General features: G+C 37.5%; 1 protein-coding gene across 9 annotated transcripts in view; it reads right to left on the reverse strand.

The window, feature by feature from the left end:
• RBPJ (recombination signal binding protein for immunoglobulin kappa J region) overlaps positions 1-27,318 on the reverse strand; it is a 78,980-nt gene that overhangs the window by 22,563 nt on the left and 29,099 nt on the right. For 6 of the 9 annotated variants that reach the window (XM_008166253.4, XM_042855411.2, XM_008166252.4 and 3 more), the window contains exons 2-3: positions 11,908-11,946; positions 6,176-6,271 (exon numbers count right to left, since the gene is read on the reverse strand). In XM_008166253.4, coding sequence (XP_008164475.1) covers positions 6,176-6,271; positions 11,908-11,946 — 135 coding nt within the window. Of the gene's footprint in view, positions 1-1,083; positions 1,267-6,175; positions 6,272-11,907; positions 11,947-25,693; positions 25,936-26,646; positions 26,706-27,318 lie in introns of those variants that run through there. The other 3 variants (XM_024103536.3, XM_008166255.4, XM_065597013.1) reach the window with 3 other exon arrangements.

The following is a 27,318-nucleotide window of genomic DNA, read 5'->3' on the forward strand; positions in this document are numbered from 1 at the left end:
GAAGTAGGTATGCCACTACTTGCTCCAGAGACCACTTGTGAAGATCTGTCATGGATCAGCTCTTTCTGTTAGTTCTTCTTCCCTGCTAAATATATGGCGATCAGAAGTGTCTTCTGGGAAAGCTCATTCCCATATTTGCCAAGCTTTGCAACGTAAGATGCAAAATTTGGTCCCTTCCTGCTTCTTGATGTACAAGCACAGTGACCCTATTGTATGTGTGAAGCAGGGCCACCTTTTGGCATATCAGGTCTCTGAAGGTACTTGTATTTAGAACCACTCATCTGCTGTACATAAAATGTTCTGTTGTTGCTCCTATAGAAAGACTAAATTCCTTGAGTGGGGTGAGGTGGGGGCACCTTCTCTGTATGTACCTCATGTCATGTTGGACGAATCTGTGGTCACTACAATTTGAATGGCTGGAGTTTGAACTAAATCCCTAATTCAAGTTCAACTTTGGACTGGCACTTAGACAGAAAAGCCCAGAGGTTGTCCATCATCCAGAAGAAATGCGAGTCCCCCTATAGTGCTTGCTTCCACTGTGATCTCAAGGTCCACTGAGTTGGTCTCATGAGAAGAAAAGCCATGGTACTCCTAATTCAGTTGAGGCCATCAAAACTCAAATGTATTCATAGTATGGCCTATGCTATCATCCATCTGATCTGACAAATCCTCTCCATCAGATTGGTCATGTGTTGAATCCTGTTCTGCAGCAGAAAGACCAAGCAGATCCATGCCTAGCAGAACTCACATACAACTCCAAATGTCTGCGGTGGAAATGTAGAGACTTCGAATCTTACTGACTCCAAAACCCTTGTGATGACATGGAAAAGCGAACAGACTGCTTTTTGACTCCCTCCATAGCGGTGTCCTTGACCAGCCAATTCCCCAAGTAAGAGTACATGTGCACTCCTAGCCCCTGTAGGTATGGCACCACTAAGGCCAATGAATTTGGGAAAACATGGTGCTTCAGTGGTGAAACTATCCTAACTAAGCTTACCAGGGAAAAATGGGTTTGTGCCAACGCTACTGAGTCCTGGCACTCAGCACTCTTGTTCAACTCTGGCTTCTGCTTCAAGGATTTACCTTTTGAAACACTCTGGCCTAGCCCTGTGCTGGTCTCAAAGAAGTCTTCATAGGTTCCCTTGATGTGGGTTTGGAGAAATACACCACCGTTCGAGGTGACATTTGCGTGACAATATTTCCCCTTGTACCTGGTGGTCGACTTGGAGACAGTCAAGGCAGAAGATATGTTTGTCAATTACCCACATTGTTCTGAGCATGAAACCACTCAGCAGTCTTCTTTCCTTCTTAGGGGCTGAAGAAACTGACAACATCCACTGAAGAATACAATGCAACAAGAAAAAAAAAAAAACATGAAAAATAATTAGGCGCCAGAGTGCTAAAAATAGGCATTGGAGCCACGTGGCAAGCCTTGAACAAGGCAAAGCACTCAATGACAAAACAATTTCAGCAATAACAACCAGGACCTAGTAGGCACATAGTAGAGCATACTCAACAATACATTGCAGAGAAAAGTCTGAGCAATAACTGTGAGGTGCAGCTTCTGCAAAGAGTTCTTTCACTAACAGCTGTCAAGAAATTGCTAACTAGAACATTCCAAGGATACTGAACAAACTCAGATAGTAGTATGTGACCACTAGTAGGGGGGCTGGCTCATAGTCCCATTAGTAAGCATCTTTTGAGACCGAAAAAACTTCAATAGCTTGGGGAGCTGTGCGTGTCTCATGCCAGGAAGCTGAGAACCAGGAGTGAAAATCCTGGTGGATAGTATCTTTACAGAAACATAACTAGCACAAATCTAATCTACAATTAAAGTCCCCAGAAGGAACCCAGACAACTATGCTGAATGCAACATCTGAGAATGTAAACAATAACTAATGTACACATGCCACTGCCAAATGGTTCACCTGCAAATTTCTTCGGTTAAATTTCTATCACCCTTGCCATTCCAAAGGCTATTATTACTAAATATGCTCTCATCTTAGAAGAGCAACAGACCTGTCTATTATTATTTCTATTACATCAACATCTAGGAACCCCAAAGATCAGTGTACAGACAAGTAACAAAGACATTGCCAGGTACTTGGGGACTAAGCCTCTTCCTAAGATTTTTAAACAAAACCACACTACACAACATTTGCACATCATATGGTTCCTTTCCACCAAGAATGTCATACTATTGATTAAGCCTCATCAAAACACCTGCAAGGTAATTATTACCCTCATTTACAGATGGATAAACTGCACACAGAAAGGTTAATTTTTTTCCCCCAAGGCCTCATAGCAAACCAAGAGACAACTGGGAACGGAAATGAGGAGTTTCTGTAGCCTCTAGATTACACAGTGTCTATGATTGGAAAGTGGAATTACAAAAGGAGCCCCAATTTCTGAAAATTTAGAAGCCTGTCAAGTAAAGATGGATTATTCTCTACACATCTAAAGTGAGCCAAGATACTTCCTTATCACACTAAAGTCCAGGACAAAAAAAACATGGAGAGATCCTTCCATGAAGTTTAAAATACAATGTAACCGTAGGCACAATCAGTAATGGTTCAATTAAAAACCTCTCTCTTTGGAAATGCAAGAAAAAAATGGATAAAACTAATGTCCCATGAACTTGGTTAATCATTATAATAAAATAGCCTTAAAAACTTTGTTAACTTTGCTTAGCCCAGCAATAAGAAAGGAATAAGGCATGTCTCACTATGAGTAAAGTAAAATGAACTTGAAAATCAAGGACCTAAATCTGCACTCATTTGCACAAAGTATGTGGGGCAGAAGGGAATCCAAAGATTTAACTAAAACTGGCACTTCTGAGCCTTCTGTTGATACCAGCAATTTAGTTAATAAATAATAATCATAATAGTTATTATTTGTGACGCCAGAAGTTTGGAAGTCTCGTGTAATACTGTAATGCATCTTCTGCGCTGGTTTAAATACCGGTTTGAGAAGGAGAATAAAAATTAGATTGGAATATTTAGAACTATACATTTTGTTTAAATATTAAACAATTTTTCTTGTAATAACTAAATCAGTATTAAATCAGTTTGGAAATGATGCTATAATCTTATACTAAACTCCCAGCCACTGTCACCCTTGAGCTCTCTCTTCCTGAAACTCTGAAGGACTAAAAAGAAATCTGTAATCATTTAGTAAGTCTATCACTAGGACAAGAATTCAAAGTAACTGGTGTGAAGAAAAACTCCAACTATACTCAATAGAGGATGGACCTACCTCCACAATGTCTATAGAGTGGTGGAGGAACATGCTATGCAAAAATATATGTATCTATTTTAATCAATATCTGATTACAGTTCAGTTTCTGAGCCACTAATGGTGGCCATGACATCCCTGAAAAGTGATGTAAAATTTTTGGTACCAGATGACGAGGACCCAGTAAAAAACACCCCAAAACAGTGCCCCCTCAGAAGAGCTCCGGTGTTTTAACATTTGGCATTTTGTATTTATGCAGTATTAATGTCATTCTGATTGCATCTTGTGATTACTAGTTGGCATAAGGACAGCATTCTCAGGAGTTGGGAAAGCATACTTGTATGCATGCCATAGTGGTTTTACTAACATTAGTAATATATACTCATGAAAATCAGCAAGCCACATCAAGAATGCCTGAAGCTCTACTCTGTATTTTATCCAAGGAATTGTTTAGGGAAATATTACCTTTCAAAGGCACATGGGAATATTTGGAAATTACTAGGAACAAAGATCCACCTTGAAAGTATCACCTCACATTTCTCAGGGTCATTTTGGGGAGGAAGGGGGGGGACTTCACACATTTTCCTAACACAAATGATGAGTTTTAATCTTCAAATAAAATGAGCCCTCCCCCCTTCCTTTACTGCAATCCAAACAGGAAAAGAGTAAATCTATCCCTAAAAGGTTTGGATGGTGGACGACTCCTACTCCTGAAGTACTTTGGGCCCAAGAGAAGGAACAGATTTCTGTCTGACAGAGGAAAGCTCTTTAGAAATGTGCTTTCCTACCGATGGAGGCATACAAAGGGGTTAAATTAATTCAGTACGCTGTACTCCTTAACCACGTTATTTTTGAATAGGATGTGATCTGGGAAGTTAACCATGTGTTCCTGCTGTTCAGTCATGATGAATCTTGATGGCTGTAAAATCCTCCTTTGTGAAGCAGCAGGTACTGCTTACTGCTACTCTGCCTTGAATTGTAACCCCCTTGCTATGTGTCTAAAAATGTTGCAGTCGGCAACAGAGGGCTGCATAGTTGCATCATATACACACAGTGCACTTGTTCACTTGTGTCCTTTTGTCCCCCTCATTGAGTTTCCTATTTGATTCTCAATAAGAAATGCAAGGCTCTAAACAGATCTAAAAAATCCTTAACAATTCAATGGAACTTCTGAACCTGGAAACTGCCCAGAAGAGAAGCTTAGCAAAGACTGCAAGCTGTGCAGGTCTTCTCAGGAGAGTGGAAATGCACTGATGTACCAGTAACTATACACAGAAGTGTGAAGAACAGCCAACTGTGGCCTTTTCATGAACAACAGAGGCCCAACGATAGGAAATAAATCCATTTGTATTAGTGGATTACATCTCAGAACTCTGCAGGCAATTTTCTGGTGGACTCTGATTTTGAATAATTTTTGTACATTGATATGTTTAATATCTCAAACCTCAGGAAATTTTACAAGCAATATGATACAACAGGATGTGGACCGAGGTAGAGAAAGAAATATTAAGCATCAAAGGTAACAATACATGCAGAACCTGTGGCTGTTTTGTGGCTACTGCATATAGATAACATCTGTGTCTGAAACCTCATCTGCTCTAGTCCAATATTTTTAGCTCAACAATTTAACTTTTGAAATTTGTTATGTACATCTTACAGTAACAGTTGTGCATTATAAGATAATTAGAAATCTAGACATAAGAGAGCTTTTTCTGATTGGTGCTGCAAGTCAGAATTTAAGTGCACCAGCAGAACAGTGCGGAAGAGGCTACACACAACTTATTCATAAAACATATTCACTAACAAGCCTTCCCAAAATGCTTCTTCTGCAGCCTCGTGCCTTAAAAACTACCTGAAGCGTACTACAATTGCCTGGAAATGCAGTGATCAGATATGTTGTTGATAGCTGCAGTATAAAAATCTATACAAATAGGATCAAATAGATAGGTCAATATATAAGTAGTAAGATGCTATCTTTGGCAAGAAGTTGATATAACAAGACATACTTTATACTAATTTTAATGATACATCTTGATACTTCTTATTGCAATTACAGGCCTGATTCAGGACAGCACATGCTTAAGTGCTGTCCTGAATTGGGGCCATGTATATCTTTATTTAAAATTACTGAAAGAAAAGAGCTAACCTTCCCACCACCACCACTTCATTCCAAACAAAATACTTTAAACAGACACTTTACCATGGAAAAATAATTTATACTAATAGGAAAGTCTTACTAAGACTTTCTCCCATTTTTCTACGGCTAATTTTCACTATAATCTCAATTGCTGATCCCCTTAAAAGTGACCAAAAGAGGGTTTATGTCACTTTTTATTTCGGTAAAGGTTCTCATTCTACTTGGTTGCTTTTTTTTAAATTAAACATTGAAATATTGTCTACTTGAGAATGCTCCACAAGTAACTGGAGAACTAGTTAACTCAGCTGGCATGAAGAGACACAGAAGCAGCTGCAGCAGATACAACAACGTTATTGGGGTGAGGAGAAGTGATGCCCAGGCTAAGGATATCCCTCTCCCCACAGAAATCAAACTGTGCAGGGGAGAACACCCGCAAAGGACATGAGGATCTATAGAACCTCACTGCTCTCCCAACCACGTGAGCTAGATAAAAGAAAGAAATCCCAGGGTGAAGTGACCTGGGGACTGAAACTACCAGCAGAAACAGACGCAAACATCTATGTACTAAAAGCAGCAGTTTTCCAACATTCACTATACAAACACCTGTCTTGATGTTGGCAATACACTTGATATATTTCATTAATACATTTATTTAGAGTCAGATTACGGTGTTTTTAATTTAAGGCAATTTTGTTAGGTACTATGCTAAAATTAACGACACGCCAGATAATGATTTTTTTCCCCTCGATTGGGTAGGGGGGGAGAAGGAGGGAGGGAGGGAAGAAAGAGAGAGAGAGAGCTTACCTTTTTTCATTTCCATAGGACTTCTGTGCAACTTTTGCATGGAGAATTAGTACTGTTTGATCACCCCGCTCCTTTAGATAATTCCGCATAGCTTCCCTAAAAATTAAATGTAAAGAGAAAATAAGTTTTGAAAGGTTTTTTTAAGCTTTGTAGTTATAATAATTCAAATAGAACTTTAAGAAAAAAATACAGCTGATGTGAAAAGACGATAAAATAGGGGGATATGCAGCACATTAACAATATAGAGTTGGGTTTATACGAGATATTTTAAAAGATAATTTTGGGGGCAAAAAAACAGTATTCAATTTGCACCTCACAACTGTAAGTTATACTATCATCACAAAGTTTTCCACCACAGGGAAACTTTGGGGTGCTGTAGAAGGACAGTATTTATTTCAATACATTCATTCACACCAGGAGGGATGTTTTGAGGTCTTGTACAATATCTTGCTACCCATATTTGTTCAAACACATTTAGTTAATTCAAGGTCTCCTTCCTTAGTTTTATCTGAGTTTTCCACACTGATGTGCTTACATGACATACATGGTCCATGTTGGTTTTCTAACATTCAACCATACAATGACAACAGAAGCCAGACAGAAGCTGTTTTGCTTAAAAACAAAGACAACCATCTCTTGAGTTGAATAGGTAGAGGATGACATTTTACTGGTCTTCTGCATATTACACCAGCCCTCCATAAATTACTAAAACCAATTCAAGGTCCCCTGGTCCTTACTTTCAAAGCCCATAACTAGGTAAGTACAAATACTGAAAACTACCTACTGAAACTGACAGAAGTAGAGCTAAAACTCTATGGAAAGGTTTTCAGGACATTTTTGGTGAAGGCCATCCACCTAAAGGCAGCCATCCAGGAGATCAAACTCAACCAACATTGGGATAGTTCTTTAATGGCACCAAGACATTTGTTGACCCAGAACTTTACTCAACTAAGGAAACAATATTCTTCATTGACAAGATCTGTTTCCAATAAATAGAAAGACCCCTCAGATAAAGAGAGCCTATGGACTACAAACTCACCCAAGAGAGTGGGGGACAGAATATAATCCAACTGTGATGACATTTCAGTTTAAATTCTTGTACTTGGCACATAGATATCATGGTAACTGTGCACCAGAAATATGTATATAAGTAGATGATACACCAATACAGAAATATGGGCCAAATTACAATTTTAAATGTGCATTACCTTGATCTCGCTAAATTTGGCTAATAATCAGTAACACTAATACTATGCTGCATATAGGCATAAAGTATAAACAATAAGGCATAAAGTATAGACAATAAAAAACTGTTTCTCTCAAGTATATTTACATATACTGAGACTGTTTATATAGGTATTCAGATGTTCAGTACTTTATAACTACCAAACCAAAGATTAATATTTTCTCAATGAATTATATTTATGTATTTCAGTACGACACAAAATTCTCCATTTTAGCTTCATTTAACTTAGTCAAACATATGTTCAAGTTGCAGAGTGCATTATGTAATGCCCATGAATATCTACAGTACTCATGTTAAACAATTTCTCAAAGAGACTGTTACAAATATAGTAAAGAATGCCCATGTGCTGTCAATTCTAGTGTATATTAAGCATTGTGTCAGGATCAAATTATCTCTGCCTCTTTCTTCTGCTCTAAAGGCTGTATTCATAAAATCACAGTTGCCACATAGACCTAACCTCCTAAGAATAGAAAGACTATCCTTCTTTCTCTATGGCTTATCAAGAAAATTTTCAATAGGAACAAGAATACCTACCTCTTACATAGCCATTTTGATCAGTAGATCTCAAAGCACTTTAAGGACCATTACCCATCACAACTATATATTACATTTTATATATAACTGCAAAAGCAAGTAGCACAATAGAATAGAAGTTGCTGAGAGATATTTTTATTCCTTCAAAGAACTTAAGCAATGAAGAGGAAAAGAATGTTTCAGAATTGCTGAAGAACATGTATCTGAAAAAAAAAGTTATTTTCCAACTGGAGATGGCAAGCAGGTGCAACAGGGTTTCTACAGGTATGTTAGCAACAAGAAGAAGTTCAGTGAAAGTGTGGGCCCCTTACAGAATGGGGGAGGCAACCTCATGACAGACGATGTGGAAAAAGCTAATGTACTCAATGCTTTTTTTGCCTGTCTTCACGAACAAGATCAGCTCCCAGACTGCTGCACTGGACAGCACAGCATGGCGAGGAAGTGACCAGCCCTCTGTGGAGAAAGAAGTGGTTCAGGTCTATTTAGAAAAGCTGGACGAGCACAAGTCCATGGGGATGGATAAGCTGCATCCGAGGGTGCTAAAGGAGTTGGCGGATGTGATTGCAGAGCCATTGGCCATTATCTTTGAAAACTCATGGCGATCGGGGAGGTCCCGGATGACTGGAAAAAAGCTAATGTAGTGACCATCTTTAAAAAAGGGAAGAAGGAGGATCCAGGGAACTACAGGCCAGTCAGCCTCACCTCAGTCCCTGGAAAAATCATGAAACAGGTCCTCAAGGAATCACTTAGAGGAGAGGAAAGTGATCAAGAACAGTCAGCATGGATTCACCAAGGGCAAGTCATGCCTTGCAAACCTAATTGCCTTCTATGAGGAGATAACTGGCTCTGTGGATGCAGGGAAAGCAGTGGACGTGTTATTCCTTGACTTTAGCAAAGCTTTTGACACGGTCTCCCACAGTATTCTTGCCAGCAAATTAAAGAAGTATGGGCTGGATGAATGGATTATAAGGTGGATAGAAAGATGGCTAGATCATCGGGCTCAACGGGTAGTGATCAATGGCTCCATGTCTAGTTGGCAGCCGGTATCAAGCAGAGTGCCCCAAGGGTCAGTCCTGGGGCCGCTTTTGTTCAATATCTTCATTAGTGATCTGGAGGATGGCGTGGACTGCACCCTCAGCAAGTTTGCAGATGACACTAAACTGGGAGGAGCGGTAGATACGCTGGAGGGTAGGGATAGGATACCTAGACAAACCAGAGAATTGGGCCAACAGAAATCCGATGAGGTTCAACAAGGACAAGTGCAGAGTCCTGCACTTAGGATGGAAGAATCCCATGCACTGCTACTGACTAGGGACCAAGTGGCTAGGCAGCAATTCTGCAGAAAAGGACCTAGGGGTTACAGTGGACGAGAAACTGGATGAGAGTCGACAGTGTGCCCTTGTTGCCAAGAAGGCTAATGGCATTTTGGGCTGTATAAGTAGGGGCATTGCCAGAAGATAGAGGGATGTGATCATTCCCCTCTATTCAGCATTGGCGAGGCCTCATCTGGAGTACTGTGTCCAGTTTTGGGCCCCACGCTACAAGAAGGATGTGGAAAAATTGGAAAGAGTCCAGCGGAGGGCAACAAAAATGATTAGGGGGCTCGAGCACATGACTTATGAGGAGAGGCTGAGGGAACTGGGATTATTTAGTCTGCAGAAGAGAAGAATGAGGGGGGATTTGATAGCTGCTTTCAACTACCTGAAAGGGGGTTCCAAAGAGGATGGAACTGTTCTCAGTGGTACCAGATGACAGAACAAGGAGTAATGGTCTCAAGTTGCAGTGGGGGAGGTTTAGATTGGGTATTAAGAAAAACTTTTTCACTAGGAGGGTGGTGAAGCACTGGAATGGGTTATTTAGGGAAGTGGTGGAATCTCCTTCCTTAGAGGTTTTTACGGTCAGGCTTGACAAAGCCCCCTGGCTGGGATGATTTAGTTGGGGATTGGTCCTGCTTTGAGCAGGGGGTTGGACTAGAAGACCTCCTGAGGTCCCTTTCAACCCTGATATTCTATTAGTCATATAGGACTTTTCATATATAGAAAATAATTTAGTTAAAAGAGCATTTGAATTTTAACATAATGGTATATTCTTCAGACTATCTGAATGGATCATATTCTTACTTACATAATCTATTATGTATTCAGTATAGGATTGCTAATTCAAAGGGAAAAGAGATATAAGAAAGGACTCCAATTCACCAGTTTCACCCTCTTTGCCCTCCTATACTCACAAGAAATCTATCTTCTGGGATACATCTACAAGATCCTAAAAGATGTTCTCTACTCAATTCTTTAAGCATGGATTCTCAATATAGAGGTCAAGACCACAAGAGGCATTGGGAAGTCTTGGTAGGTAGGGGATAGGGGAGGGCATTGGTTTGTCTAGATTTTATGGGATGGAAGTTCTTAAACATTTTACTACATTTTCAGAACATGAGGTCTTGGTATGTAAAAAATAATTAGAACCACCCACTCTCACACATGGGAAATGGTTCCCAGGATCCCTGTCAATATCCCAGGAGGAAGATACTTTACTAACCAAATAGCTGAACCCTGTGCATGAAACCTAGATTCATCAAAGTTAAGCATACAATAATACAGTTTATGCCCTGATATACTACAGGATGTTCATTCAATTTTCTATTTTTAATTAATCTCAGGAAGGTGGATTCTACCAATAACTTCAGAAGCAGAAAATTCCAAAAGTGATTAACTTCCAAGAGGGGAAAATACTTCATGATTTTAAACCTAACCTTTAAAAAAAAAAATCCACAAATAGGTATAGATAATAATTGTACAAGTCATATGGGAAAATGGAAAAGTACTTGTTGAGCTTATTTAAAACTATTGTGGGATAAACTCTGGTCTGAGTTATAAGTACTCATAGCCTAAATATGCAGCAAGTTGATCACAAAGCTAGAGTATATCTGAAAATGCATTCCTGCTGAAAGGTACCCCAAACCTGACATGACATAAAACATGTTTCTTCTTGTTTTGCATAAAGCATCCTGCTCCCTCACGTAAAAGGAAGTAGGCCAGGGTAACAGTGGGTGTGTTATGCCCCCAAATACTATTGTTCACACACAGCGCTATTAAAAAAGTGCAGTTTTTGTGCACATCAGGCAAACACAGTGGCCATCAATTAAGTAAACATTTGCCTACAGTTGCCACACAACAGTATCCATTACTACAGTTTTCCCCTCTCCACAGAATAATCAGTATTTATAGTAACTGTGTGGTAACAATTGGCAAATGGTGACTATTTTATGGATTCTACAGTAAGTTATTCCAAAACGGAACAGGAATAACTCAGATATAATATTTTACAGCCCTTCTCACAGCCTTTCATGAACAGCTTCCCTTGAGAATGTGGTACTATTCACAAAACTTTTAGGTTAAGATCGATCCCTGACAGCATTCTTGATTGTGATATACATTGCAGCGCAAAAGCCCTCAAATACAATATTTAAATTCTGCCAGTAAAAGAGCTTTGGCATTTGACGTGATTTCATTAGTCACACTTATCAATGAATACAGAATATAGGGATAGAATATATATACTTGTCAATGAGGAGACGTTTGAAGTCATCTCTGGAAACTTAGACCTGAGCAGATTAATACCTACTACAATGCTCTACAAATAATAAACATTTGACTACATAAAAGCCAAGCGATTTCTGCAAAGAATTTTGAATTTCAGATTAAACAGAGAAATGAAATGAAAGCTCAATGTTCAGAGTATTATTTCTGGTTGATAAAGTGTTTGTTAAAGCTTTCCATTTTTGGGAAAAGATTTTAAACCAACATTTCGAAATGTACTATGACTCTCTGCCAAATGATTATCCTTCAGCACTGAAATTAAAGGCTGACAAGCTACAATTTGTTATTTATCTTTGAAATTTTTTAAAGGAAAAAATAAGTTTAGATAAAATGATAAACTATTCTATGCTTACCTGGTAAGACGTTTAGGTTGAGGTCGCTCACCAAATTTCCTGTAAACAAACAAGAAACCAGTAATTTAAAACAAACATTCTGTGATAGATTTTTACACTTAAATATTAGAATTTGCTGTATCTTATTTCCTTGATTATTTTTCTTTATTTTTTTATGCTGACATAATAAAGCATGTGTGTATATTTTACACACACACACACACACACACACACACACACACATATATTTAAAAACACAGTACAAGTACTGATAACTCATTTATGATTCAGAATGTTTTCAATTTAGTACACCTCTACCCCGATATAACGCTGTCCTCGGGAGTCAAAAAATCTTACTGTGTTATAGGTGAAACTGCGTTATATCGAACTTGCTTTGATCCGCTAGAGCGTGCAGCCCCGCCCCACCCCCCCATAGCGCTACTTTAACGCGTTATATCCAAATTCGTGTTATATCGGGTCGCGTTATATCAGGGTAGAGGTGTATGTTCCATTTCTATTTTTTTAAAGCAAACCACTCCTTTACAGAGTTTTTCTGAAATACTAAAGACATTTCTTACTCAAATAAATCAGAAAAATTACATATGTTATTCAAATTTTAACTAAAATGAAAAAAAGCCCTTCACTGTGAAATTGTTCTTCATGTACCAAAAGGCCTGGCAAATGAAATCATTCATTATTGTCCAGTTAGGGGGGAAAATGTAGTACAATTCCTACTAATGTCTTTGTTTACTATGCCTTCTGAAAAAGGTCACATTTGCCTCATTTTTCTGAAGTTTACTTTAAAAGTCCAAGTTTCTTAACTACATCAAAAATCAGAGATTATCTGCTATTACCAGCTACTAGAAGTGCCAGTAAGAACTGTTACCATCAACACAATGACAACAACATTACTAATATTGTGACCATCAGTTGTCTGATTCTGAGTTGGCAAATACATTGCACTATAAATACTGCACCTTAGAATCACTTTTCTAAGAAACTGGGGGTTTTCCCCCCTCAGTAACTTCTTACAGTAGGCTTGACGAAGATTATTATATACAATGGTCTCGAGACTCAAGGAAAATTAGGTTCTCAACTGAACACGTAGGTAGAGAGAGGGTGATTCAAAAACATCTAATAATCCATTAGCATTGTGAGGTAATACTACCTCACCACAAACTTTAAGCTAAATCTTCCTAAAAATGTTAAAGTATGTAAGAAGATGCGCACATGCAGTTGTATAGAAACATCCTCTTCAGTAATACAAAGCAAACCAAAAAGATTAAGTCAGAATTGTCAAGAAGATTTGAGAAACGGAAGGCGAGGATATTGCTCCTCTGCCTCACAACACGTCTGTTCCTATGTTCAATCTCTTAAAGGAAGTACAATCACAAGCTAAAATGAGAACAAGAAACATGTAGCAGCTAGCTCAACACCCTTCTACCTAAAAATAAATTATATGAGACAGGGAAGTCAACCATGCAACGAATACACAGCCATTAGCGGAAAATACACTTCAGAATGGCAATGTTCTTGGTACAGTATATCAAACAGATATATCTTTCCCTTTATGCTTCATGAACAATGAAAAATCCATCTATAATAGCGCTGTACAATATTTGAGGCTCCCTATTGCAATAAGGAGCATGAGACCTAAAATTACATGACAAGAGATCCCCTAATTTATGGAGCAGATCTGCACTGAACTTTGTAGCAAAGCAAATACAACTGATTATACAATTATTCAATACACTTAAATTTTATTTAAGTAATTCCAGAAATGCACCACAAAGTGAAAATATACAATTAATGCATATAATTTAATTTGCATTGTAACAGAGGAATACCATCCTGCTTAGGAGACCACCAAAAGAGAAAAACTATAGGGGACAGGCAGCAGCATTGATTTAAGGTGATTAAATCAATTTAAAAACACACCTGAAATATTAAACCAGTTCAAGTTTCTGTGTAGATCAGACCTTAGTGTTTTGGATGACATGTCTGTTTTAAATGAATCCACAAGCGTGAGTGAAGGATTTTGCATTTAGCTCTGAGCAGATGACAACCATCCACTCTCTGAAAATCAGGTCTCTTTAAAGTGTCTCAATTTGGGCACCCCAAAATTGAAGTACCCAACATTACTTGTCATTTTTCTGAGTGTTGGCCTAAAACCTAAAAAGTGTGTAAAAATTGATTTTACTTGTCATTATTTATGCTTTGTTTCTTGTTTACCTTCTTCTCAGCTTGAATAATGAATGCAGATTGCTCAATTTCACTTATTTTTATGATCAGTATGTAGCTGCTTTCACTTTATTTCCTATGTGTTAGTGCAATGCTGAACTGTTTGGCCTTTGAATGTTATAAGAACTTATATGCTTCTATCTGGAATGTAAAAGTGTGTGTGTGTGGGTGGGTGGGTGTGTAATTTTAACAAGAATATAAGCTGCACTAACATCTATTTACTCCTTTGGAGTCTTATGAGAATAGTTATATTTAAAGAATAAATAGGGTGAAAAAAAACCTGAAGATTCACCTGCCTGAGACTCTCACTGACCAGGTAGTGAACGATCTCTAGCCAATGCCATCTGACCAACAGAAGCAGAACCTGAAAGTTGAGTAAGCAGTATGACATTGTGGAGAAGTCTGTTCTCTGTTGCAATGCTACCTATATAGTGCAACTCACTAAGATCACCTGATTAGGGTCCAATGCTGGGTGAGAAAAGTGGATTTCGAATTTTTATATTTATTTATATTCTGACCAGATCAGTTATTAAACTTTCATTTACTTATTTATATTACAGTAGCACTTGCAGACTGCAATCTTGATCAGGATCTTATTGTACAAGAGGCTGTACTATTCAAAGAAAGGAAAAGTTCCTGCCCCTAACTAATCACAATCTAAGGCCTTCTCTATACACACACACACAAGTTTTTTCTGAGTTAAATCAGTGCAACTCCCTTGCAGAGACTCTCTTATTTCAGTTTAAGAGAGTCTTATGTGGTGTTACTGTGGCTTTAAGAGAACGAATAGAATCTCCAGCGTGTGGGAGCTGACAGTGGGAGGAAGAAGTTGGTTTTAGGTTAGACAGATAGATGGACCTGAGTTAAGATGCTTTGTATATATGTTAGCTGTGTAGCTAATAAAAAGAATAGTTAAGGTGCTAGCAATGAAAGATGTTAAAAAACCACCTACAGTAAAAGTTAGAGAATTGAAAAACAAGTTTGATTGAACTAAGATGGATCAATTAAGAATTCCCACATTTCTAAAAATGTCGAGAAATGCTGTGGAAAACTGGAAAAGGTTTCCACAAGTATTTGATGGATTTTTGAGGACATAGGGATCTAATCATAAAGAAGATGAACAAAAGACTGCCATCTTTTTGAATATTACAGGTACTGAAAGAATTTCATTATATAATTCATTTGAGCTTAATGTTAAAGAACGAGCTCACTATGAGTTTGTCTTAAAAAATGTTAGGAATACCATTTACCAAAAAGAAATGAAACATTCGAAAGATTTCAATTTCACTCAAGAAATCAAAAGTAGGAAGAGACTTCTGCATCACTTTTAACAGATCTAAAGATAAGAAGTCAGAAACGTAATTTCCAAGAATCTATATGAGTCAATGATAAGCAGTCAAATTGTGATGGGTATAACAGATACCAGTGTAAGAAAAAGACTGTTAGAAGAGTCAGATCTAAATCTGGAAAAAGCAGTGAGAATTTGCCAAACTGCTGAACCTAATCAACAATAATTTCACATTTTAGAAAGAAAACAAACTGATGTGAATATACACTTAATAAGAAAAAGTCTATGGAGGAAAACAGTGAAAATATTAAAGTTGAAAAATATGAGCATATGAAAGAATGTTCTAGATATGGAAGAAGACACCAACCTAAACAATATCCAGCATATGGTCAAACCTGTCATATCTGCAAGAAACAAAATTCTTTTGCAAAAGTTTGTAAACATAAAAGTCGAAAAAAAATAGAAATATACACTTAGTTCAAAATTCAAAAGTCTCAGTGAAGATGCTGAATAAGGAATACAGAGTTTATAGTACACATGAAGACAATTTGTTTCTGGGTATTTTGAAACAGCGTCGTTCTGTGAACTACAAGAAGGATTGGACAGTACACTATCTACTAATGGTACATTTATTTCACATGTAACAGATACAGGTGCACTAGCTAATATAACTTCAGAAGAAATTATAAAATATCTAAAAGTAAAAACCTGTATTAAATGAACTACACATTTATTTGCAAACTTACAGTGGCGAAAAAATTCTTGTTATGGGTATTTGTGAATTACAAGTCGTAGTTAAAGATAATTTAGAAAATATAAGTTTTTTGTAGTAGTTAAGGGACTAGTTATTTTTATTTTAGGTTTAGAAACATGTTTAGCACTAAATCTAATTGGTAGAATTCAAACTATTCAGGATTCTGAAACATTGGAAATATAATATCAATTTACAGAGTTATTCACTAGCATTGGTAAATTAGACACAATGCATAAAATAGAGTTAAATGAAACAAAGAAACCAATCATACATGCAACTAGAAAAATACCCTTAGCTTTAAGAAATAGGGTACACAAGGAATTGTAAAGGTTAGTTAATTTAAATATAATTAAAAGAGTGTGAGAGCCAGCTGAGTGGGCGAATTCATTAGTAATAGTAGAAAACAAAGATGGATTCTGATGGTTATGTTTAGATTCCAAAGACTTAAATTAATATGTTAAAAGGGAACATTTTAAAATATCTACCAGGGAAGAAATATTTGGACAAATATCAGGAACAAAATACTGTATTTTTCTTCTTTAGATGCTTTGAATAGATTTTGGCAAATAGTACTGGAGTAAGAAAGTCAATTGCTATTCACATTTAATACATCTTTTGGATGTTACTGTTTTAAAAGATCACCTTTTGGATTATGTTCAGCTCCAGAGGCATTTCACAAAGCAATACAAAATATTTTTGAAAATATATATGGCACACAAGTGTACACAGATGATATAATAATATGGGGAAGAACTTTCCAAGACACACCTTATATTGGAGTGTCCACACCAGGTAGTTCCACTGATTTAACTAAGTTTCTCAACCTATTTAAATTGGTATAATTTTCTTGTCTAAACAGGGCATAATTAGATAAGACAAAAAGTATTATCATCCACATTTTACAGATAGCGAACTGAAGCACAGAGAGATTAAGTGAGTTGCCCAAGGCCACACAGGTCTGAGGTAGAGCCAGGAATTGATCCCCAATATTCCGAGTCAATCCCCAAACCATCCTCACTTTGTACACTTCCCGATGAAAGTTACAGATTTTGTTGAAACAGATGTGTGACCTTGTACAGGTACTGCCTCTACTTAAAGGAACTTTTTCTAAGCACATAAAGCTAAAATCAAGCCTGAGAGAACAAACTATTAACTCTCTAAGCTGCTATCTTTTTAAAATACAAATACTTTTTGGGGTTGTAGGTGCATGTTTGTTTACTGTAAGCCCAAATTGTGACTGCCTATATTAAATCGAGTTGCTTTTTCTACAACTGTGTTCTCAGTCCCCTGAAGTCCATGGACAGGTGAATGTCATATGGCATTTTTCAAATGGAAAAGAGGATGCTATCCTCTACGTCCTGACCAATATTTTTCTCACTACAAACAGGTTCTAAAGTCCAAAGCTTTGTATGCACAAATGGTCACAGTCACAGCAATATTAATATATAATTTACTGTCTGCAACATCTTTTGGGATGCCTTATGCATGGAAAGCAATGTGAACAAATACTGTTTGTATCTAACTGGTAGCAAGGACACATATGCTGCTTAGCAGACTGTTGGTGTTCAGTGAACAACATAAAGGGCTCCATGCACTCAGCAGCACAATGGACCCAAATTCTGCTGCAGGTACTCTTCAATTCCACAGCAGGTAACACATAACTGCATTGCAATATTAATTATATTAATTTGCTGATTTTTCATAATGTGTAGCTGATGTGAAGTAACATCTTCTTTGGGATCTCTAGATAAGGGCAAAAGTTCCCCAATAAGGCTGAATGTTGAGAATCCCTATACAAACACCACTCAGCTTCTGGAGACAGTGTATGATAGCTAGGTAAAGCTCCACCCCTTATGGGCCCCCGCTGCTGTCACACTTCTAAGGGGGGCTCTGTGCCACTGACACTCCAGTGGGTGTTGGGGTTACTGGTGCAGATGCAATAGTTATTGGTGGGTTATCCTGTGCTGTGTGCTTAGAGCCTCAAAGATTGCCTTAACCCATCTCTAAAAACAACAACCGAGGAGTACTTGAGACTAACAAATATATTTGGGCATAAGCTTTTCGTGGGCTAAAACCTACTTTATCAGATGCATGGAATGGAAAATACAGTAGGCAGGTATAAATACACAGCACATGAAAAGATGGGAAAATGCTAGTACTGACCCCCCACTTGGTAAGGCAACTCCCTTGTGAGTGAGGGGGAGGAAGAAGGAACTGGGTGGTTGGGGGGTCAGACTGGGACTGGTGGGCAAGAAAACTGGGACTGGGAGTCTGGAGGGGTAAGACTAGGACTTGCTGAACAAGGACACTAAGTTTGGGATCAGAATCCTGAAGAGAGATGACTAAGACTGGCTAGGTGAGGAGAACATGAATGGAACTAGGAGTCAGGATGGGGAGAAGGCAGAACTGGGACAGGGTCAGGTTGAAGGGGACACGACAGATGTGGTAATGCTTGGGGGGAATGGGCAGAAGAGACCATGCACACTAGAATACACTTGTCTCCAGAGCCTGGAATGGAACCCAAGATTCTTGATTCTCACCATTCCCCCTATGCTGTCCGCAACTATCTGTGAAACCTACTGGCAAAGTTTCCTACCCCCTTTGGACCAGTGGTACCCAAAATTTTCCTCCCACGCCCCCCTCTTACCAGTAATGGCATGTGTCCTACACTGCTATGAAAGTTAGCTCAGTATTGAAATAACCCCAGTATATTTACACTTTTCCTTAAATTATACTAAATGAGGATTTCAGGAATTTGAAATGTTATTGTAAACATATCTTCTTCAAAGTGCAACATTAATTGTCCTTAAACCAATATTTAATTTATTCATTTATACTGCTCCAGGTTTAAGAATTAAAATGAATAAAAAATTAAATGGGTATGTTGTAATTACATTCCCCCATGTAACTTTGATATACTACAGAAAATAAATTTTGTCACATGTATGAATTCCAACAAGATTCCTAATTATAATGGTACCACAAATTAGTAGCTTATCGAGGGCAATCTGGACGTAACAAAAACGTGAACACCAATACTTAACTGCTTTTTTTGTTCCCATTCCTGCTATTCTTTATGGTTTATACTCACTTTCATGTCACAGAGCTGGAACAGTACCCCAGTGATGAGATACCATTACCAACATCTATTTTCACTTGTTTTAGCATATCCAGAATTCCTTGGACCCTCACATGTACAAGTCCTAGTTCTCCAATACATAGATACAGTAAGACTTCCTGAGAGACTAAGACAAATTTCGAACAAACAACTTGCTATGTCTTCCCAGTTCAAGACACAAAGAACGACTCCCATAAAGTTTCCTGCTGATGAACACGGGCTGAAATATACTGTCACTTTATATTTTAAATATTATAATGTGTAGGAAGTTGCATGGTAGAAACCACAAAACAAAATTCACACATGCAGCCTACTAAGCTAATAAGCCCCAATAAATGTCTGATAAAGGCACAGTTAAAAATGAGAAAACAGCCCATCTTACTGGGAAAAACAAAACAACACAAAATATAACAATGCAGAAACTCTGAAGTAAAATAGAACAAAATGTCTTGTCTTCCCACAAAGGAGCCAGAAACATATTATAGCAAATATCTAGACCTCTTTCTAAAAGATATGCTGTAGGTCGAACAAAGTTAAGGGGCTTGATGCAGAAATTACTGGGTTACTAATTTCTTTGGCCTGTGTTATTAAAGAGAGCAAACCAGATTATGCAAATATTTTCTAGTGGCTGTAAAAATCTCTGAATATCCTTGTGAAGAGAATTCAAAAGGAAAAAGCCCTGCTTCCTTCCCAGAAGTAAAGCTGGCCAAAACATGGAAATCCCATTCCATGAAAAATTTGGTTTTTTTCTAAAGAAAAAAATTGCCCTAAACTAGTACAAAATGTCAAAAAAGCAGAATTACTCACTGGAATTTTTTTTTTTAAATCCATTTTGGGAGAACCAAAACTATTTTTTTTGGCCACCTGCCTGGAAAATTCAACTATCTTAACAAGGGTGTGTGTGTGTGCTCTCATCAATTTCATGGGTGGAGGCAGAGCACTGGGGTCTCTGCCACACCAGCCCTGAGGGACAGCTTTTGTCAATTTCACTTGCAGAATGTGAAATTAATGAGAGTCTTCCAGGCAGGCAGTAATTTTGATTTTCTCCAATGAAAAAAAAACCCTGAAATTTTTGGCAAAATTGAAATTTTCTACAAAAATGACATTTTTGTAAGAAAAAAACATGCTGATGAAAAATGTGCAATCAGCTCTACACAGAAAGCATGAAGCAGATGTTCAAAAAGGCACAGAATATGACTGGTACAATATCTGCCCACAAAATTTTCATCCACAAAATTGAACAGCAGAAAATTTTGCACTAGCAATTAAACTTCAGGCACAAATCAGATCAAATTAGGGACAAATTAGGTTCAATCAAAAACACATTTCACTTCACTATATAAGCCACTGAATAGTGAAATGAACTCTTGTTTTAACTGTAAAAATCTCAAACCACCGACGCATTAAAACGTGGCTAGTATTGCAGGGATTGTCTATACTACAGAACATCTTTAGAGGGTTCAAACAACTTTTCATGAGCCAAAGAGAGATTTTTGCAATATTTCAGACAGATGCTTAGAGACGGCATTAACCTTCAGATTTGGGGTTAGGAGGAAACTTCCCTTGAGAAAGGTTATCCTGTTGCCTAGTGCAAGGTTTCTTGCACCTTCTAAAGCATTTGGCACTGGTGACTGTCAGAAATAAGATACTAGACTTAAATGATCCAATATGACAATTCCTAAATGTGTTTATCAAGTGAGGATTCTCACTCTTTTAGATGTCAATCAAGTGCATGGAGTAGGGGACTGATTCCACTCTACTCAGGAGTTACAGAAGGTGAGCCCTGTGAAGTGTGTGCTCATTACTGGAGCAAGGCAGCTAAAAGAACTAGACCCTACGTGGAGGACATAGGGATAAAGAAGGTATTGGTTTTAACTGCTAGAGGAGAGTAACGCTTGAAAGACAGAGAACCTTGAACAGGATTCTAGATTTTCATAAAAATTAGTGGAGGAGTTTTGATACACTCTATGGGGGATCAACAAAGAAGGAAGTAATAGAATTTCTGGCATCTACCAGAGCAGCAAGGGTAAGCAGGAAGGCAACTTCGCAGACTTGGGAGCATGAAAATAGAGCATTTTTTGCTCATTTCTGCAAATGGGTAGTACACTGAGGGAAACTTAAAGGGAAACTATGGGGACTGGCATTCCAATGAACTTTGGGTGACGTTCCGGTTACTGCTTTAGTATACAAGATGACTTTTAATCCTTCATTTAAAAACCAAGTTTCTCAGCTGACAGATGTGATTATTTTATAAACCATATGACACAAACATTGTAACAGTTAAATTTGAAAAAGTGAAACAATAATAAATAACTTCAGCTTAGTTGAGAGCAGTTGGAGGGAAGTTTCTATTATTACTTTTTTAAAGGAACTAAATCAGTCTGACCACTGTACTTTCATGTTTTCTCTCTCCCCACAACATTTTATAAGTCACTTGTGGGTTTTTTTAGATTGTAAGCTCTTTGGACAGGCATCATGTCTTCTTGTATGTTTGTACAGCACCTAGCACAATGAGGCCTTGATCCTGACTTGGACCTACCAGCGCTACCACAATATAAACAAAACATATTTTTAAAAAGTATATATTGTGTTGCTATGTTGTTCTGAGTCCTATTCTTGTCTATTGATGACCCTTGTACCCTACATATTCACATTTGCAATGGTAAAATTCACTTTACTAATAGTATTTTTATAAATTTTGCTTAAAGTACTGCTACTGGCACAAGGTTCAATTAAAAAGAAATGCAGAGAATGAAATTCACAGTTGCCTAGTCAGTATTATATTTATGAAACTTGTATGGGAAGTAATATTTTTTTCACCAAATAATTGCCTTGAGCAAAAACAGCATCTGCTGGAATCTTTATTTTTCAAACAGCCATATTGGGACTCTACTTCTCCTTTACATATTTTGTCTTTCTTCTGGTCTCTCTCAGGTAAAATTTAATTATCACTGAGTAAGAGGAGTGCCATTTTTTTAATAAAAATATATAATTACAGAATTACTGAATATGGGAATGCAACAGATGTAATATATATGGATTTTAATAAAGGACAGAGTCCCATGAAATCCTGAAAATATATTCAAATTGGTCTGGATGTGACATCATCATGTGGAATTAAAACTGGCTAATAATAAAGCGCAATGAATCAAACTGAAAAGGAATGGAGGTGTTAGAGAGGGGACTATGTTTTGCCATCAGAGTTCAGCTAGTTATTAAAATATTAGTACTTCTGAAAACAGGAGTATACTCATTACATTCCTGGTTATACAAAATTGGGAGGGGTTGCAAACACTAGCAAGGATAGACAAATGGTATAATGCAGAAAAAGTTTAACTTGTAGTCAAGTTTTTCTACTTGCAATTCCACACCGAACACATCACTCAACACACATCACTGAAAAAGCAAATATTAAAAACCAATTTCTGCTTAACAAGACTTTTAATTAAATCAAACTTTACATATATCCTGAGTGAAAAAAACTGTCTGCAAAACTAAAATAACCTTAACTCTAACCCTATAGAGACATCAGCCTCAAATCTTTTTTTTACTATAGTTCACAGTTAGGGCCTGATACTGCAGAAGTTTGCATAGCCAATGCCAATGGTATGCAGATGAGGCCCCCTAAGTTGTTTCATTTTGGATCAAGGACTTTAAGGGCTCTAAGAGGTTTGCATATATAGTTGTCGACATCTTAAATTTGTAAATGCCAATGTATAGTGTAATGACCATAACTCTGCCATCCTCCTATGTTCCCTTGGTTATACTTTTCATAAGAACTTGGAAGCAATATGTAAAAACCTTAAATATGGAGTATGACCCAGGCTTCAGCAGCTTAATATCTATATAGTATATATAGATATACACACTATATAGATATATAGTATATAGTATACTAGTTCTGTATTTACAGATGTGCATATACTGGTACTTAACACATCAGTGACTTAGGTGCTAGGGAACCATGGTGACAGGAACCAAAGATAGAAACATGAATCTTAAGCATCTGGGATTTCTCTATGCTGTAATTAAATTAATAATTTGTAAAGTATATATTTTCCTATGTTGTTTAAGGCTGTGAAGATCTACGTGACCGTAAACACTGGTAACATTGCTGTCTGCACATCACCAAAACAACTATAATCCTCCCATGTAGTGATGTCCTCAGAAACAAAAACAAAATCGCCTAAGAGACAACCTTATCCATTCATGATTTTTTTCCATTCTGTGGGTGCATATTCATGAATGATTTTCATGGATTTAAAACCATTGTGATCATCAAGTCTGACCTTTTGTATAACACCACAATCATTTCTATGAAACTCAGTGTCACAATTGTGTATTTAACCTGAGTTGTTGACTCACAGTTTTCAATATTTGATTGTTGTCAGATGATGTTGATTGAATTGGGTATTTGGTTTGTACTAGACTAGATTTTAGACTAGACACCTGACCCAGGTGTCAAGAAACATCAAATAACATGCAATGTGCTGTTGAGACCCTGATTTGAGATCTGTATTTGAGCAGGTAGCATTCTGCTGTTTCCCAAAGCTAAAAATCTATCACACACAAAAGCCATGCACTTCAGGCTTAAAAACAAACAAACTGCCACCAACGCAGTTAAAAAAATGGAAGCAGGTTATTTTTTAGAAGTTATCCCAGGAACTAGGGAGCCAGTTGATATTTGAGATTTGTTGTCACTTAATATGCAAATAAACAAAACCTATTAAGATGCCATATGCCCCAACATGCATATTTTGAATTTTTTTAATTGAAATATTAAGGCATTTCATACTTTATTATTCCAAATGTTGCATGAGAAATGGAGCAAAAGGATAATTGACAATCAAGTGCTTTGACACTCAATTAAATGTTCATTGGTATTACAATTTGTTAGAATTTTCTAAAATTCAGGGAATAGAAGGCACCTTCAATAGAAAAATCCTAGTTTCTAAAAAGGAAAATGTAAGTTGAATAACCAGAAAATTTTTAATATTATTATACTATAGAGGAGCTTCCCTAAGGGATATGGTGGAAGCTACATTGATAGGGACATCTGATGCTAAACTGGACAAAATACCAGAAACATGTATTACTGTAGGGAACAATCCTGCACTGAGAAAGAGAGAGACTAGATTATTTGATGGGTCTTTTCTCTCTAATTTCTATGATTCCATAAATAAATTCTTTAGAATTTAAGTGCACTGGCTGCTCTCATCCCCAACCTTCCCTCTTAAGTTAACTTTTACTGATTATCAGCACTTTAGAGGCCATTGCAGCCTAAGTTAATAAAAGCTGTGAAAGTTTCCAACTCCTGCTTATTAGTCTAGGTAACCTCTGAGGGAAAGGAATCTTAAAATTCCTCAGCTTGCTCACATCCTAAACATTTTAGGATGCCCTTTGCTGCTTCCTCTCACTTAAATATGGCTTCAAAAGTTGTCTCTGTGTCATTTCCTCAATAAAAATGCTGCTGGAGCAGCAGCTCAGTTCTATGCAGAAACCACAGAAAATTATGCAGATCCACTGTACCACAGTAATGAATATTTTTAAAAGGGCTCATTTGTTTAAAATACTCGGTAGAGTCTCTGCAAAATGAAAAGTTTTCTTTTCACAAAATGCCTGCTTATGCTGACAGACAGCCTGATAAAATAAACGGTGTTGCAAAGGTACTTTGCATCTGAAGAATTGGCACTGTTCTTGGAAAAAATGATCTTGCTGCCCTAGCCCCTGCCAGTACAATTATATCATAAGCACAGCCTTTAGGGTCTGGGTCTGTCAGTCAACACAAATCTAAGAGTTCACAAGGTCACCCCTCCTGCCTCAACCCATGCAAGGTATGCGCATACCCTGATAAAATCGCTTTCAGCCACCATGACACTGCAGACATTTATTATTTATATGCTGCAAGCATTTAGAGGCTGCGATCTGGATTGGGGCCCCACTGCTCTAGTAGTCATATAAACACATTTAGCAACAGTCAAGACAAACGATAACAAATACAGACAATGTCAAAGGCACGTCATTAGTTAGCCTCAGCCACTTTTAAAATGAACTGCAACATCTGCACCCACGCTCATACTGCAGCTAGATTGCTTCATTACTGCTGACCTGAAATACACTCTTTGCTGCCCAAGCTACAGAAACAGATACAAGAATTAAAAAACTGCACCAACCTAATGGTATCTGAGTAACTGAAAGTGAATAAAGGCATGACATCTCCTACCCCTATGCTCCAATGTCACTTCAGCTGCTCTTCCCCCTTTGGAGGAGGAGTGCTGGACGGCCTAACTTCAACATGATTCTTTGGGAAGTCCAGAAGTAAAAGAATAAAACAGTCCCCCCTCCCCCCCAAATCAATATACAGAAAATTCCTCAACTGTCCTTCAAAACTTTCTTAAAAACCCACCTGTTCCATGATGAATTCCACTGACCATGCACCATTATATCTTTGTATGGCATGGTCCTGTAGTATACCAGACTATGTTCACAGACGGCAAGTCCTCAAAACAGAGAACGTGCTACTTGTTTGAAACAAGTCTCCTATTGTACAGCACTATACACACTTTTGGCACTATACCAAATAAAGCTCACATAAATACAAGAGGAGAGCGCTGGTTCACTTAGTCACGCCCTCTCACTGGAAATCACTTGTTCAATTAGAAACTCTCTCTCTCCCTTTTCTTACCCTCTTTCATCCTCCCACCGTTCTTTCATCGCTGTCTTCTCTCTTTTCCAATCCCCACAGAAAGAAAACAGAGGCAGCCACAGTTGCAATGCTGCATTGTTGTTCTGTTTTAATAAGTAGGTTAACTTTTAAACAGTTTACAAGAGTAAACAAGCTCACTTATACAAAAGTGTCATTTTGCATTTGGAAGAAAAACTCAGCTAGTAAGTTATCACAACTTTGCTACCTAATTCCAAGGAACACAAGCTACACTCCAACCTAAAGCGGTTAGCATTTTAATCCAACTAAAACTCATGCAATTCTGCCTCAAGGATAAATAAAGAAACCAAGAAAGCCAGTATGATAACTTGTCTAAGGACAACAATGTGCCTGACCATAAATCTGAAGATACTTTTCATGTATTCAAATCGTACCGTAGTTTTCTGCTGTTATAGGCTGCACTATTCTAATTATCTCAAATCTATGAAAGGTTAATATAAAATGAATATAAATACAAAAAAACAGAATGCAATGAAAACCAGAATTTAACATGTTTATTCTAACACGCTATAAAAGGAGTAATTTTTAAAGATACCTTTTTATCAGAAATGCTACTGCATTTTGTATTAACCCCTCATGAATTAATAAGGCTGACTGAAAAGCTCAGTGCAAACTGCAGACTTTCAGACACTTACCTCAGCAACTGAAAGAGATATCAGCTTGAAAAATCAGCATGCCAACAGAATCTCAGTCCCTAAAACACAATATAATTTGGCTCAGCTATTGTGATTACACTGGGAATGTTCAATGTAAGGCTCTAGTCTGAAATATCTTTATCCACCAAAAAAGGGACGAAATAGAAATAGCAAGAGGTAAAATGTATACAAATAGTTCAGAAAATTAGCCATTGAAATGATCAGTGAATTTAACAGGTGGTCATACTCTGGAGTGATATCATAGTGTTACGTATTTAATGGATCTCAATGACTGCTACCTAATTTGCTCAACTTACAAGTTGATGTTTTTTCTAACTGCCAGCCCTGTAAACTTCCTCTGGGACCTCAAAGTCATATTCTGTTCTCTCTTGAGGCCTGGTCCACATTTAAAAGTTAGGTTGACATAGTTACAGTACTCAGGGGTGTGAAAAATTTACACTCCTGAACGCTGTAGCTATGCTGACCTAATCATCAGTGCAGATAGATCAATAGAAGAATGCTTCCATTAACCTAGCTACTTGGAGAGGTCGAAAAACCCCTTCCATCGCTGTAGGAACAGTCTATACTACAGCACCTAAGTGGAATAGCAGTGCTACTGTACCACCTATAATGTAGATATGGCCTGATCCACATATCACAATCAATAAGAGA

The sequence above is a fragment of the Chrysemys picta genome, chromosome 5 (assembly GCF_011386835.1).
Source record: "Chrysemys picta bellii isolate R12L10 chromosome 5, ASM1138683v2, whole genome shotgun sequence".
Taxonomy (NCBI): domain Eukaryota; kingdom Metazoa; phylum Chordata; order Testudines; family Emydidae; genus Chrysemys; species Chrysemys picta.